Genomic DNA, 15457 nt, shown 5'->3' with positions numbered 1-15457 from the left:
GAGCCAAGGCAGAGAGTGCTGTGTGGATCCCCCTCCTGAGTCAACCTCCTATTCTTAATTCTGTCTATTCTTACCACAGAGGTCTTCAATATTCAAGCACCATTCATTCCTTCGACAGGTATCAATTCCAACATCTAGCAGGTGGCTGGTGACATAGCAACAAATAAGACAGACAAAGCTCCCTGACTGCAAAGAGTTTCCATTCCTAAATGCAGGGAGAGTGACCAGAGACAGCGACGCGACCTCTGCGGGCTCCCACAAAAAATGAAAAGGAGAGAAAGACAAGAGCAAACGTGGAATGGACTCTGGGTGGAAGATCCTTCCAGGCTGGGCAGGAAAACGAATTAAGGAAAGGAACAGCATGGGGGCGGGGGGAAGAGATCAACCATGAGGTCCTGCTCTACGGATGATGTTGGGATTTTCCCACATCCCAGGTCATGCCGCGAATGCCGCGATTACAACTCCACTCAACGTTCCTTGGAAATACATCTGAGGATTTGGCCAGAATACAGGTGGAAACACTTAAAAACAGGCAGGGGGGAAATTCAGTAAGAGATGACACAGATTCTACGTGGCCACTCTAGCCTTCACCACTGATAACAGTCTTTTCACCGTCTACAAGTCACTTATTTGGAGTAAGCCAGCCATTCAGACATGCAGCTCTTTGGAGAAGAGATTTAGTGCTCAATGAAATTATATGGGAAAAGGGCACCAGATCATAGCAGAATTTACGGAAATCTCAACAGAATTAAAATATCCTGTCCTCGCTCTCCTTTGCCCACGCTGTGCTCTCAGATAAGTCTCCATGAAATACAGTTTCCATCGTTTTATTTGGCTGATGAAAAATTTTCAATAGTTTATCGCTACTTACTGGCTAAAAAAATGTATGCTGCATATTTATAGCCTGACTCGGACCCACCTTACCAGGCTTATGGCCAACCACATCGCCCCCCAAGTCAAGCGTCTCCCCTTCTTCCAGGAACACATCTTGGGTTTTCCCCATGTCCAGCCTTCTATACACAAAATTCCACTTTCCAGAATGCTTATCAGTAGTTTTTTTTTGGTTTTGTTTTCCCTTCTGGGGATCCCAGACCAGTTTAACAAGTAACCGCCTCCATTTCATAGATGAGAAAAACAAGCATTAGGTCAAGTTTTTCAAGGTCAAGTAGCCAGTATGTGTTAGAGCTGGTGTGAGAACCCAGGGGTATGGGATTCTCCCCTAGTAAATTCCTCAAAAAAAAAAAAAAATCACAGCTCACGGATTTGCCCTGAGAAGGGTTCTGCCCTTCCTCCTTGAAGTTTTATTTTTACGTGTGTTGTGTGGGCAGGCGCTCCCTCCCTACAGCTCTGTGGGCAACTAGCAAGGGGCAGCGGCCCGTTAAGACGGCCCGAGCCGGACACCAATCGGGTTCTCCGTGAGTGGCTGATGCCAGCGCTCACCGGTCTGTCAGAGGCGTGATCACCAGGCGAGGCGTATTTCCCAGGTACTCGTAGGAATATAGAAACTGCGCATCACAGATGTTGGCAAAGCAGTGTTTGGCCTCGTCGTCCCAACGATGCCGCAGCTGGGACAGCCAGAGGAAGGCCTGAGCATTGTCCACCTGAAGAGAGAGCGCAGAGGAGGGGGCTCAATCGCCGTTCCACCGGTGGCCCCTTGGCCACAGGCCACGCGGGGCTCTGGATGAGCTGGGTTTTGCCTACCGGTCAGGAGTCCATGCTGCGCCCACCACAGCACAGAGAGCATTAGCTGCTCTCATTACGCACGTTCGCTGGGAGCAGCCACCATGACCCTCCCCCAGCTCTCTGGCCGGGGCAGAGTCTGGGACCCCCACGTGTGGGCTGTATGCGAGCTTCTCCCTTATCCCACCGTTCACGGTGTAGCTGGCGACAAAGAGGGACACTCCCGGATGTTTGGGACTCACCTTCTGAGCGATCATCTTGGCCACCACATCCCGGGCGTGCACATCAACGGTGCATATGGTCATAATCTTCTGCCGGTCCCCTTCGGAGAGCTGGCCGAGTAACATGGTGATGAGGGTTTTGAGCTGCACCACTTGCTTCCTGTAATAGTCCTTCAGGGCGTTCTCGTAGCCTTCCTCCAGCCTGGCAAATGCAATGCCCACCTCCGTGGTCCACCAGATCTGAGTGCAGGTCAGGGCCACCTGTGGCACCAGGAGCTGCTTAGTAAAGCCATTACCAGGACTGTCTCCAAAGCCAGCCCACTCATCACACAGCGCGAGTCAGCATGCAATTGTGTGGGTGACCTCAGCCCCTTCCCTCCCTCTTCTACCAGCACTGACAAAGTGAGCCACTGGCCTCTGTCTCCTTGGAGATGTGAAGTGGTTCCAAGTGGGGAAAGCACTTTCTGCGCTGGAAAAAAAATGTATCGTTTGGTTGAAAACAACCAAAGAGTCCCCCTGGTCAATGTCAGTGGCTTTTAGAAATTGCTACTCTGATCTTTCCATCTTTACTCCCCAGGCAAAGCATCGTTCCTGGGCTTGGGAGGTTAACAATATGTTGATTGAACATCTCAACAACACTTGGTCTTTGTTCTGTTCTTCTTAAACTTCCCGCGGTCTGAGTGTTCTAGCTTAATGAGCCTCTGATGATCATTTGTGGCATATTTTTGCTTGCCCATAACGCTTTGGCTGTGTATGGTTTTTATTTCTCGGACCCTATAACCTTGAAAAGCCTACTCCTGGAGACCAAGGTGAATTGCAGCAAAATTCAACGTGGTCAGCGGGATTTGTGTTTTTCAGAGAGTCAAAATAAAGGAATGGAAGAAGGGATTTGAACAAACACGACTTCCATTTGCTGAGCAACCTGATACGGAAAATGCGTAATTCGAATTATTCACGGTGGAGAATTTAGATACACCGATCGTCTGTAGCATCCTGTGGTTGGGGAGACACTGCTCTAGATGAGACCTGTCACAAGAGCAGGAGGCGACACATTTTCTTGCCTCAGAAGTCTGATTCAGGTAAATAAAGAATCCTGATGGGGATTATTCCCTTTGTCAAACAGAGAATCCTGTCGTAGTAAAAAGGACCATTCTCGCCTTTGGGATCAGGCGCGTGGGGTTTTGCTAGAGATCTTGCTGGGATGCTTTGAACGCGATGCACCCATTGCATAGTCAAAAGAATCCTTGCAGTAGTCCTGACTTATTTCTCGTTTCTGTTAGTCTACACTCGCTGCCAACATTTCCCCACCTTCTTCTCCCTTCTCTGCCCCCTGCAATGCGCCACCACCTTGCACTCCACGGACATGGCCACACCAAGCTCACAGACACTCCCCAGCCTCTTTATTTTCCTTGATCTCTTACAAGCGTGTGGCATGGCTGACCTCTGGCCGGCTTTTGGTTTCCATTGCGACCATCCCTGGTGTACCTTCTACCTGAAAAGGCACCGTTTCTCAATCTGCTTTACTGGCTCCTCCTTGGCTACCCAGTCTTTACATGATGCCCAAGGGACTCTTCTGCACCCTCATCTCGGGTCTGCGTCTTTTCCAAGACCAGTCTTCTCTACTCCTGTGGCTTCAATTCCTGGTAAGTGCCTGCAACCCTCAAACACGCCAGCTCGGGCACTGTGCCCCTAACGGGGGGTGGGAGGGTGGGGGGAGGGTCTACCGCAGCCATTTCTCATTAATTTGCCCCTTTCCCTCCTCGCCCTCCTGGGAAGCCTGGAAAGGATTCGGACACATTTTAGAAGCAAGTCAGACTCCCTAACGGGGTGGGTAAGAACTGGCTTCAAGTTTCCTCTGTAGGAACCATCAGCTGGCTCAGGCTCCTTCTTTCCCTTCTTGCTGCAAACCACACTCAGTTCTTCAACCACAGGATGCTCTTCCTTGCCTCTGAGCTCAAGGTCCTCCCCATACTGGTTGCTCTTTCCCTCCATCTTTAACTTGTTAGCTCCTACTTCAAATCTCAGCTTACATATCATATCCTCGGCAGAGGTGGGGGGGGGGGCTCCCCAGACCCCACCAGCTAGCTATGTGCTCATTTGTAAGCAAGTTGGCTTCCCTGCCAAGTCTGTAAACTCCGGCAAGGCAGGGTTATGAGGTCTCGTTCCCTGTTGGGGTCCCCTGTGCTCAGCAAAGATCTCGGCATATACAAAGCAGGCTGGCTCAGTGAGTTGAACGGTTTACATTTTCTCCCTACGGTGGCCAGAGAGGGTAAAAACGGACAATCCCAGGTTCTCCAGGGTAATGGCTGGACTAAGTCTTAGTTGACAATTCGGAGACCAGGCCTTCTGGACTGTGAAGCACATAGTGAGTTTGAGGTCTGGTATCCCCTCAAGGCCGAAGGACTTCCCTGAGGGAGGGGACCTGGCAAGGATGGGGGCCCACAAAGCTCCTGGTTAGAATACCTGAGCTGGATAGTCAAAGAGCCACTGTTCCCTTGGCTTTTCTTCATAAGCAACTACACCTTCTGTCATCCCATGCCTCACTGTGGCCTTCATATGCGCGAGCACATGGTTCAACCATATTTCCACCTGAAAGAAGAACTCCAAGTTAGATGCTGGATTCCGGAAAGGATACGATCGCTCACCCAGAGGGAGACAAGAAAATGGAGCCCAGCCATCGGCCCAATGGCCGCCAGAAGGCACAGGGAGCCATCTTGTTTCTGTGGCCCAGGACGGTGGTCGGTGAGAACCAGGCTCAATTAACAACAGGTGGACAGGCCCCTTTGGAACACACAGGACACAGTAGCAGGTCAAGGGGAGGGGAGCTGCCATCTGGCATTCAGACAAGGAAGTGTTAGTCTGGGCTAAGCAAGGTCAACCTCGCTCAGTGAGTCAGTGGGTTTTCATAACCTGTCCACACTCAGTATGGAGATGTAAACCAGAATTATATTTTCCAACTGAATGCTTTCTGGTCAAAAAACAGACACATAGCTTATACTCTAGTGGTGATGGGGAGGCTAGGAAGGAAGTTTTAGGGGAGAGTTGCCCCATATTTTGTGTTTCTGGAATTGTACATGGGACATTTAGAAGTAGTAGTTCTTGGAGCACAATGGTATTTGGCTCTCCCAGGGGTAGGACTGTGGGAGGAAGTGACTCTGAGCTATATTTGTACAGAGAAATGACATCCCAGGAAAACAGCTGATCTCAAAGAACGTCTTCTCCAGGGGAAGATGTCAGCGTGCCAGATTCCCCAATGGGGTGCCCCAGGGGTTGTCACGTTAAAGTCTCCTGGTGCTGCTAATCATTTAAAAATTCTTTTCTCCTCGACTTGGGTAGTTGTTTATGCGCATTTCATTCCTCTCTGCACAGGTCTTTGGTTAAGAAACATATATGAATATTGACGTGTGTCCTTCCCAGAGAGGGGAGGGCAGGCACCAGGAGCTCCTCCAATGTCGGTTAGAGAGGAGCTGGCAGTCCCAGGGCCCAGACAGCAGTTCCGGCCCAAGGTTGAAATGGCCATCCTGAAGGTTGAGGTTGCCCGATAACTTGCGAGAGAACGGGATGAGGAGGGCAAAGGACTTCTACTCTACCTGGCCACTGCAGTCACAGGGCTCGCTGAAGGCCACGTACTCTCCTTCCTTGCTGTACATGCCCAGACTTATCTTGGTCGCTTTCTCACTGGCGTCCAGCTGGAATTCCATTTTGGCCATGTTGTCAAAGAGTTTGGAAAGATGGCGTTGAACCTAAGATGGGAAACCACGCCACAGGATTGGACAACGTGTCCGGGCAGATGCTCAACGGGACTGTGCAGAGGTCTACTGCGTGCCAGCCATTAGAGAGACGGTTACCAAACATTTACAGGGAAGCTTGTGGAATAGTGGTGGGGTGGTATGAGGTCGGAACCAAATGAATTGGGTAGAAGTGGTCAAGGGAACGTGGAATTAGTGGGAATCGTGGCCGCGAAAGTTTCACGAATGTCTGCTTGAACTAAATGGGAACAGACTGGAGGGAAAAAATGACGGTTAATTCCTAAACCCTCCTCCTCAGAAAATGCTACCCTGCGGCAGAAGGGCGATGGTGGCGGTGGTGGCCTGTGGAAGAAGTCACCCGGCTGTTGAAACCACTTAGGCGCAGGAGACCTATACCTGGTTCTCCCTCGCCACGTCGTCTCATGACACAGAGGCCCCTTTCCAGTAACGCCCTGGGTGACTGTTCTAGGAGGGTTCCCAGAGAGCCACGCCGTGGTCCTGACATGAGGGAAATGGCAGGCTGAGAGGAAAAAAATAAGCAGAAAGCTCTCTGGTAGAGCTTTCTGAGATACAGGGCGTCCAGGGTACGGGGACCCGGAGTTGTAATCCTAAATTTACCGTAACCAGCTCCCCAGCTAATGACAGGAGAGGAGTAAATACACTGTGAGGGCACCAGAGGGGATCCCACCCATGGTGACTTGGGATGAGTATCTTGATGGGAGGGAACCTTCTTTGTCAGAGAGAAGGGGGGAGGGGCGCAGAGGGGAGGGGGAGAGGAGGCGGGAGAGAGAGAGAGAGAAGCTTTAATAAAGGAAACAGAAGTGATTATGAAAAAGGCCACCTTGTTTTCAATTAAATGAAAGAAACACGAACGCGATGAAATAGGAGATAGAGATGAACGGGTAGTGGTAGGAAAATGATGTAAGGGGACAACAAATACTTAAGAACCAAATCAACACAGATGAAGGAAATATGGTGGATGGGCTTGAGAAGCCATGGAAAGACACCAAGGAAGAGGGGTAACAGATGAAAATGTGGGGCGCCTGGGTGGCTCAGTCGGTTGAGGACCTGAGTCTTGATCTCGGCTCAGATCGTGATCCCAGGGTTATGGGATCGAGCCCTGTGTTGGGCTCTGCACTGACAGCAAGCAGCCTGCTTGAGATCCTCTCTCTCTCTCCCTCTCTGCCCCTCCCCTGCTCATGCTTTGTCTCTTTCAAAAATAAACTCAAAAAAAATTTTTTTAAATATGTATGAATATATGAAGGTAATGTTATATTGTACAGAGAAAATAGAATCCTAGCTTATGGAAATCTGATGAACTTAAAGGGAGAAAAATCCAGATAATGGAATATAAATATTATTTTAAAGCATATAGGAATAGGGGCGCCTGGGTGGCTCAGTCAGTTAATCATCCAACTTTGGCTCAGGTCATGATCTCGTGGTTCATGGGTTTGAGTCCCATGTCGGGCTCTGTGGTGACAACTCAGAGCCTGGAGCCTATTTTGGATTCTGTCTCCCTCTCTCTGCCTGTCCTCCACTTGTGCGTGCTCTCTCTCTCTCAAAATTAAACAATCGCTAAAAAAATTTAAAGCACATAGAAAGAAAACCTTTTCAAGATAATGACCCTGGTTTTCAGATAGGAAAGAAAAAACTCGTCAAATGTTGGAAAAATTAACAAAGCCAAGTATATAAACGTATACAAACTTTCTAAAATTAAACTTTAAATTTTGATCTCTACGGAGATCCAAATAGAAACAAATGAGGTTACCTAGAAAGATCTGGGGAGGGAAAAAAAAGCAGGTGGACCTCAGATGATGTCTCAGAGCTACATCTGGGGGGATTTGAGAAGAAAGTGCTGTGACACACAGGAGTTCCAAACTCGACCGTTCAATCACTCACCTGTAAAAGCTACCACAGAGTCGCAGACAGAGAAGGATCTGGGGATTAGTCTACTAACCTTCATCTCTCAGGATGGTGGGGAGGAAAGAGCTACTTACAGATTTACTCACACCAAGCAAGACAAATAAAAATAAGTATTGAGGGGGCGCCTGGGTGGCTCAGTCGATTAAGCGTCCGACTTTAGCTCAGGTCATGATCTCGCGATCCGTGGGTTCAAGCCCCGCGTCGGGCTCTGTGCTGACGCCTTGGAGCCTGGAGCCTGCTTCGGATTCTGTGTCTCCCTCTCTCTGTGCCCCTCCCCTGCTTGTGCTCTGTCTCTCTCTCTCTCTCAAAAATAAGTAAACGTTAAAAAAAATATATAAGTATTTAAGAATGAGCACATCACGTACAAAAGGTCTGGCAACGATCTTTGACTTTCCCTACGCATGGAATTAATGAACGTATAGCTACAAAACAGAATGCCGGTGTGATAAATATCTCAACTCCGCTATGCGTGAGCTACTCTGGAACTTTTTCGGAAAACTATATAGGGGAACAAAAGAAAGGTGGGTTTTAACTCTAGGGATGATCTGTGTTTGGTACATGCTTCTCACCAACAAACCAAAAATATAATTTCAGGGAGGTGGAAAGTTAATGGCGAAGATGGGAAACTAACGCACGGCTGTCATCTTTAGGCTCCATGAGAGCCGCTCTCCTCCGTTGCTGGTGGTGACGCAACAGGCTGTTTCCCCACGGAGGGAAAGAGGGCCACCTCTAAACCCGACCGCATAGCATTTACCCTCTGACCCAGAAAAATCCCACTTCTAGGCATTTGCCTGGAAGGCAGACCCCCAACAATACAAAACCCAAAGTTATCCGCTGGCACAGGATTTGTAATTGAAAAATTGTATCAACAACCTTTGGCCAAACTGTGGCATCGTCCAGGGAGTTAGGATGCAGGTGTATTAAAAAAAAAATGAGGGGGGGGGGGCGCCTGGGTGGCTCAGTCGGCTAAGCGTCTGACTTCGGGTCAGGTCATGATCTCACAGCTCGTGAGTCCGAGCCCCACGTCGGGCTCTGTGCTGACAGCTCAGAGCCCGGAGCGTGCTTCGGATTCTGCGTCTCCCTCTCTCTCTCTGCCCTTCCTCTGCTTGGCACACGCTCTCTCTTAAAAATAAATAAACATTAGGGGCGCCTGGGTGGCTCAGTTGGTTGAGCGTCCGACTTCAGCTCAGGTCACGATCTCGCGGTCTGTGGGTTCAGGCCCCACGTCAGGCTCTGGGCTGATGGCTCAGAGCCTGGAGCCTGCTTCCGATTCTGTGTCTCCCTCTCTCTCTGCCCCTCCTCCATTCATGCTCTGTCTCTCTCTGTCTCAAAAATAAATAAAGGTTAAAAAAAATTAAAAAAATAAATAAATAAACATTAAAAAAAAAACAAACGAGGGCCATGCCTTTAAATTGATATGGAGTGATTTCCAGGATATGTAACAACATAAAAAACTGCTTTCAAGTATACATAGCAGGCTCCCTTTTATGTGAGAAAGGAGGGTAAATTAGAAAACCACATGGGCAGATATAAACGAACATTTGCTTGTTTCTTGCAAAGGAAAGCCAGAAACTAGTGGGGTCGGTGACCTACAGGGAGTGGAGGGGAAGTACAGGAGGGGCGTTTCCAACGTACCTTTTTGCACATCTTGACTTTTAGAATTCTACGTATTCAAACAATCCAATCCACAGGGATGGGAAGAAAAAAAACAAAAACAAAAACAGAAACAAAAACTAAAAGCCAAGAGAAATACCTGAGCCCAACCGTACTTCAGGTGAAGTACAAAAATCACACTGAAGGGCGGGACAGAACTCATCCAAGTAACTTCTGAACACGGTACTCTGACCGGATATCCTCCGTCAAAGGAAAAGTGGAGAACTACATACACACAGATCTTGGCGTCTTCTCGGGGTGACACCTGGTGGAGACACCATCCCCCCATCCTACCTGTCACTTGGAGACGCAGACCTAGGGTCTAGGACAGTCCTTCTCGAAGGGTGGTCCCGAGACCACCAGCATCACTTGGGGAATCCTTAGAAATGCAACCTCTCCAGCCCCACCTGGACCTACAGGCTCATCTGAAACCCTGGGGCCCAGGAATCTGCATTTTAACAAGCGTTCCAGGTAACTCTGATGCACCTGAGCCCCCAGGTGACGCTCATGTTTGAGAAGCGCTGTCTACAGCTCCAAACACAACCAGTGGGACTTTCATATTAAGAGAGAGAGAGGGGGGAAAAAGGCTGTACCACAGTAGCCTTCTCCTATCTTACAGATGAGGAAATTTCGCCAAAGAGAAGGGACTCCCAAGACCACACGGCCAACAAGTGGCTAGAACTAGGGGCCAGAACTCCAAATTTTGAGCTCCTTGTGTATACTCTTTCCGCACACACAAAAATCACAAAATGCCATGTTAATACAACCTTCAGTCTTCTCTCCCCTGGAAATGTTTGCTGTAACTTTTGCTAGCACCTACCTGGATCTCTCTTCAGAATCCGATCAAAGGCACACTCCTGTGAAGGCTTAGACCCCTCCACCTTCCCCATCCTCGAAGCTTCCCCTTTCGGGGGTTAGAGCCACTGATGGGCCGGGGGCTCCCCGAGAAGCCTAACTATAAACGTGGAAGATGCCGGGGGGTGAGGTGGGGGGCGGGGGGGAAACGTGGGTCTGAAATACGCACCCTACCAGAGAGAGGAGGCATAATGGGGAATCTGACACCTTCCCACTTGGGAGCCCCCTCAGACTTTCTGGATGCTTCCACGAGCGCTCCCTCCGCTTACCTCTTGAGGAGCTGTGCCGTTGGAAAGGATGTCTAACAGGTCAGAAGAGGACAGAAAGTAAAACCTAGGGAAGGCAAGCCTTTTCGTATCCAGGTACTCTGCCAGGGCCTTCTCACACACGTGCAATCTGAGGGCACAGACATAGGATTTTGTAATTAAGTTTGCTTAGGCGCATAGGTACGTAGACACGACCCAAAGGCAGACAGAGGCAGGACACGGAACGCGTATGGAAATCAGTGCCAGAAACACTGAGGGTATTTGCAAATATACACACTGGTGCATTTCCACCCAAACAAGCGCCTCTCATAATACCCCACGTTACCTAACATACCGGAAAATCGAAGCGCACGTGCGCGCGCGCACACACACACACACACACACACACTTGCTTGGATAGCTGAAGACAGTAAGGGTCTCAGAGAATGGGGAAAAGGCACCATCACCTTCCCCGGTATAAAGGCGGGGGACGGGGGGGAAGCAAGCAGACCATCACCTGCTCTGAAGACCTTCCAGTTTTTCGTAAAGACCTGGTTTATTGGTGGCCTCCACGACATTTGGAGTTTTCTGGGCATCGTAAGCCAGCTCTTTAAAGTCCACATCAATGCCTTCAAATCTTTCAGAATCCTGAAATTGAAACGTGGGGGGAGGGGCGCTTGGGTGGCTCAGTTGGTTAAGCCGCCGACTTTGGCTCAGGTCATGATCTCGCGGTCCGTGGGTTCGAGCCCCGCGTCGGGCTCTGTGCTGACAGCTCAGAGCCTGGAGCCTGTTTCAGATTCTGTGTCTCCCTCACTCTGACCCTCCCCCATTCATGCTCTGTCTCTCTCTGTCTCAAAAATAAATAAACGTTAAAAAAAATTTTTTTTTAAAAAACGTGGGGGGAAATTCACCACCGCTTTCTCGGACTCGAAGAAGGTCCCCTCATCTGCAGCAATTCAGAAGCAGAAACCGGTCCTTGGGGGAGGCCCTAAAAACTTCAACAAGGAAATACTCTTGGCTTGAAACAGAAGTTCCTGCACATTTGGGCCACAAAATCCCTCCCTCTGTGTTTTGCAAAAATCGGCGAGGAGTGCAAAGAGCTTTTTGCGTACGTGGCTAATATAGCCCTCAGTGCATTTTCTCCGTTGGAAGCTGACGTTGACATATTGAAAAAATATTTTGTTAATTCATTTGAAGAGTAATGATATTAAGCCCACGACGGTAACCTGATGATATACTTCTAACATAATTGTATTTTCCAAAACAAAATAACTTAGAGAGGAGGTGACATTGTTTTTTTGTTTTTTCCTCCCCAAAGTTAATGTCTGACTTGGAACGTGACCAGGTTTTCTTTCCTGCTCTGCATTCGATCTGTCGTGATGTCACGTATCATAGAGCCTCTGGGGAACTCCCGTGTGCGCCCGGGGAAAATCTGAGCGGAAAACAGCATCTTAGCGCTATTCTTAAGACAGCTTTGACCCTGAGGATCTCCTACAAGGGTCAGGGTCCCTGGACCATACTTTGAGAACCGTCGGCATAAAACACACACTTCCTACATCAGGTGGACGGCGGGCGGGTCCGCTGCCTTCCCTGGGTCCGTGCTAAAGTTTACGTAACCAAAGCAAGATGTTCTTCGGCAAACGTGAGGTCAAACGAATCAGTTACTACCGTGTCCTTCAAACACACACAGTGAGGAACAACATCACTGACATGGTCGAGACAATAATATGTGCAGAGTTTAGCTCAACACCTGGCACCTGGCGAGAGCTTGTGGTATTTTTAGTACACGGCAACGATCACAACAGTATATGCTGTGTGCACTGTTCAGTTACATCCCTGAAGTAGGTTCTGGTATTTGTCCCGGTTCGCGGGAGGAAACCAGGGCACAGGGAGGTTAAGCAACTTGCCCAAGGTCCCACAGCTCCAAGAGACAGAGCTGAAACTCAGCCTGCCCCGCCCACCTGGGTCTGCTCCGAACATCTTCAATCCACACCCCTCTCCAAGAAGATTTAGAAACAGGGGGGCTGGGGACAATATGTTTGCTCAGTGAGGTATCTTGTTCCCGTGAGAGGTGTGGAAGTCTCGAGGTTTCGTCAGAAGTATGAAGTACGGAGCACGAGTGCTCCCATGGAAAGAGCTGGAAAGAAAATTGATATCCTGCAGAGGGCAACCGTACAGAAATGCCTGTGTGTGTCAAGCCAAGTTGGGAAATGTTTCTAATGAATGAAAATAGTTACTAGTTAGGGTGTAAGATTATGACCGGTTTTATCATGTTTTCAAATTGTCTCTGTTATTGCACTGTTAATACAAAAAAAAAAAAAATTAAATGTGTTCGCATACTTCACACACAAACCCTTGCCACTGAGAAGTTAATGACACCAATTCTTTCTGGTGCATAGTTGGGAGTTCTCAGATGCCTCCTCAGAGTCTCTACCAAAGTCTCCACTGATTTCCATGCACCCCACCCCCAATTAAACCTGCTCTTCTCCAGTCACTAGCACTGCAAAGAAAGAAAATCTGGCTTATTCCATGTGGCCTGATGACAACCTATCAGAATTGTTTTCTGGTTTTTTATTCTAAAAAAAAAATTTTTTGTTGTTTATTTATTTATTTTTGAGAGAGACAGACAGAACGTGAGTGGGTTAGGGGCAGAGACAGAGGGAGACACAGAATCCGAAGCGGGCTCCAGGCTCCGAGCTGTCGGCACAGAGCCCGACGCGGGGCTCGAACTCATGAACCGCGAGATCGTGCCCTGAGCCGACTGAGCCACCCAGGCGCCCCAGTTTTCTGCTGTCTTTCGTTCTGCATGTACAACCTTCCATCTGCAGTCGGACATTAGATATGCTTTTTGAGGGGCGAGCTGGAAAAATACAAAGTTTTGACGGGGGGGGCGCTTCAACTTTTAAGGGAGGTCTGCACAATGCGTGACGTTTTGGAAACAAACTGATTTGTAGGCAAAGAGCTTTCTGTGCTGAGGGGGTACAGAGAAACAGAGAACTCTGCAAAAAAAAAAAATCCAATGAATATGAATCCACTGAGAGGTGGGTAAGTTAATGGCACATTAATTAAGACAAATTAGAAGGGGCAATCAACCACAGGGAAGGTAGTAATGAGAAGAATGTATAGTTCAGAGAAGTTCGCTGCTGAGGATTTAGCTGCAGACTGGTGTTTCGCAGGCGGTACAGGCCAGAGGTCTGCAGTGTGCCTCACGGCTCAAGAAGGAACTTGAATTTGCCCAGAAACAAATGCTCACTCCCAGTTGACAACTGCACTGTAATTGTGTAGCGGCTCGTGACTGGCTCATCCCAAACTTCAGGAGCTGATAGCCTCCATTTCCTTTCTTTCTTTTTTTCAACGTTTATTTTTGAGACAGAGAGAGACAGAGCATGAGCAGGGGAGGGGCAGAGAGGGAGGGAGACACAGAATCCGAAACAGGCTCCAGGCTCTGAGCTGTCAGCACAGAGCCCGACACGGGGCTCGAACTCACGGACCGCGAGATCACGACCTGAGCCGAAGTCGGACGCTTAACCGACCGAGCCACCCAGGCGCCCCTCCATTTCCTTTCTTAAATACACGTTAGAACAACACCAATCGACCCTCCTTTCTTTTTCCCAGCCATCCAGGGACACACTGATGGGTGTGCATTTCCCCTTCTCTCTTTCCCTCTGCCTGACTTGTGGCGGCTTGGGAGGCCGATGTTCGTTGCAGGTGCCTTCGAGTGGAGGCAAGACCAGGCAGAGGAGGACAGGGTCTAGAGGACCGCGCAGACAGGGAGCGCCTCCCTCGACTCGGGTAAGGGAGCAGAACGAGCGGGATTTCCTTAGCAGGTACCTGGGGCAGCTGAGCCCGGATGTCTTCGGATCCCATGAATATACTTTCCAGGTGAGACCACGTGCGCTGCACGTCGAACCAGGTGGAGATGACGGCGTCGGCCGTGGACAGCCTCTTCTGCCAGCCGGACACCTCCTCCAGGAAGAAGGCAACGTGCTTGGACGTCATCAGGTTCTGCAGCTGGACTTGGTTGTCCTCCAGGAGCTCGAGGAGGTCCTCGTCCGACCGCAGCTGGGGGACGCCGGTCCGCGGGTGGGGCTCGTACCGGAATTCCAGGCCGGCCCAGGTGGCGCACAGCTCCGTCAAGGTCTCCTCCGTGCCCATCTCTTTCACGGCCTTGTCCGCGATGCTCCGCACCTCGTCCTCAAAATGGTGCAGCTGGACCCGCAGGAGGTCTGCCAGGGTGGTGCCCTCGTCCACGGTGAAGCTCACGCCCGTGGCCTGCACCAGCTGCCTCCAGTGCCGCTCCCGGATGGCCGGACTCTGCAGCTCGGCCACCGCCCGCAGCGAGCTCAGAGCGTCCGACACGGTGCTCTCCAGGCCCGCGAACGCGTCCCAGGCCCTGACCTCCTTGTCCAGGTTCCGGATGCACCTGGCGAACTGTTTACACTCCCGGTCCATGGCCTCCACGTTGACCTCCCTCCACGGGGCCGTCTCCCAGGCATGGATGCTGGAGGTGACCATCCCTATCGTGTCCCAGAGCTCCTTCAGCAGGCAGACTTCCCGCCTGCACTGGTTCAGCTGCTTGTAGTTGGGAATGCTGACCTCAAACAAGGCAGCAGACTCCGAGATGGAGGCCAGGGTCAGCTCCATCTGTCGGATCTCCGTGTGCCTGGCGTCCAGCTCTCGGTGAGGGGCGACGCTGTTGAACCTACGAAACAAAAACATGTTCCTTCCGGTGAGTAGGGCGCACAGGGGCTCGTGTCCCGGAATCGCCAGGGTCACGCCAGCTCAAATCTTTAAACGCCTAGTATTCTAGCCACGAATGGTAACTGGCACCGAAGCCCGGGAAGAAAAAGGCACTCGGGGTGGGTTGGGGGGGTGGGGTAAGCGCGCACAGCTGGAGAAAAGACAGTTCAAGGGGAACAGGAGGCTTGAATCTTCTCTTCACACCTGAGAAGGGAAAACTAGTCTCCTTTTCTGCTGCTCCCCGGTCCCCCATCCAGGGATGAAGGGGACCATCCCTTTGTTCAAGCTCCCTTTGGACTGTGCTTTTGCGCACTGGCTCCCAGAGCACCTGACACAGAGGAACACGGTCACGTTCCCGTAGGTGCTGTAAAGCCAGAGCTCCCGCCAGGAC

At 50.2% G+C, this 15457-nt stretch overlaps 1 protein-coding gene across 1 annotated transcript in view; it reads right to left on the bottom strand.

The window, feature by feature from the left end:
* The window catches only part of DNAH9 (dynein axonemal heavy chain 9), a 329272-nt gene that overhangs the window by 229988 nt on the left and 83827 nt on the right, over positions 1-15457 (bottom strand). Inside the window, exons 20-26 of the mRNA XM_078437738.2 lie at positions 14158-15028; positions 10844-10974; positions 10351-10477; positions 5492-5644; positions 4365-4490; positions 1923-2162; positions 1441-1601 (exon numbers count right to left, since the gene is read on the bottom strand). Of these exons, the coding sequence (XP_078293864.2) occupies positions 1441-1601; positions 1923-2162; positions 4365-4490; positions 5492-5644; positions 10351-10477; positions 10844-10974; positions 14158-15028 (1809 nt within the window). The remainder of the gene's footprint in view (positions 1-1440; positions 1602-1922; positions 2163-4364; positions 4491-5491; positions 5645-10350; positions 10478-10843; positions 10975-14157; positions 15029-15457) is intronic.

The sequence above is a fragment of the Panthera onca genome, chromosome E1 (assembly GCF_046562875.1).
Source record: "Panthera onca isolate mPanOnc1 chromosome E1, mPanOnc1 haplotype 2, whole genome shotgun sequence".
In the NCBI taxonomy this organism is placed as follows: Eukaryota; Metazoa; Chordata; class Mammalia; order Carnivora; family Felidae; genus Panthera; species Panthera onca.
This window is presented reverse-complemented; position numbering and strand designations above follow the sequence as displayed.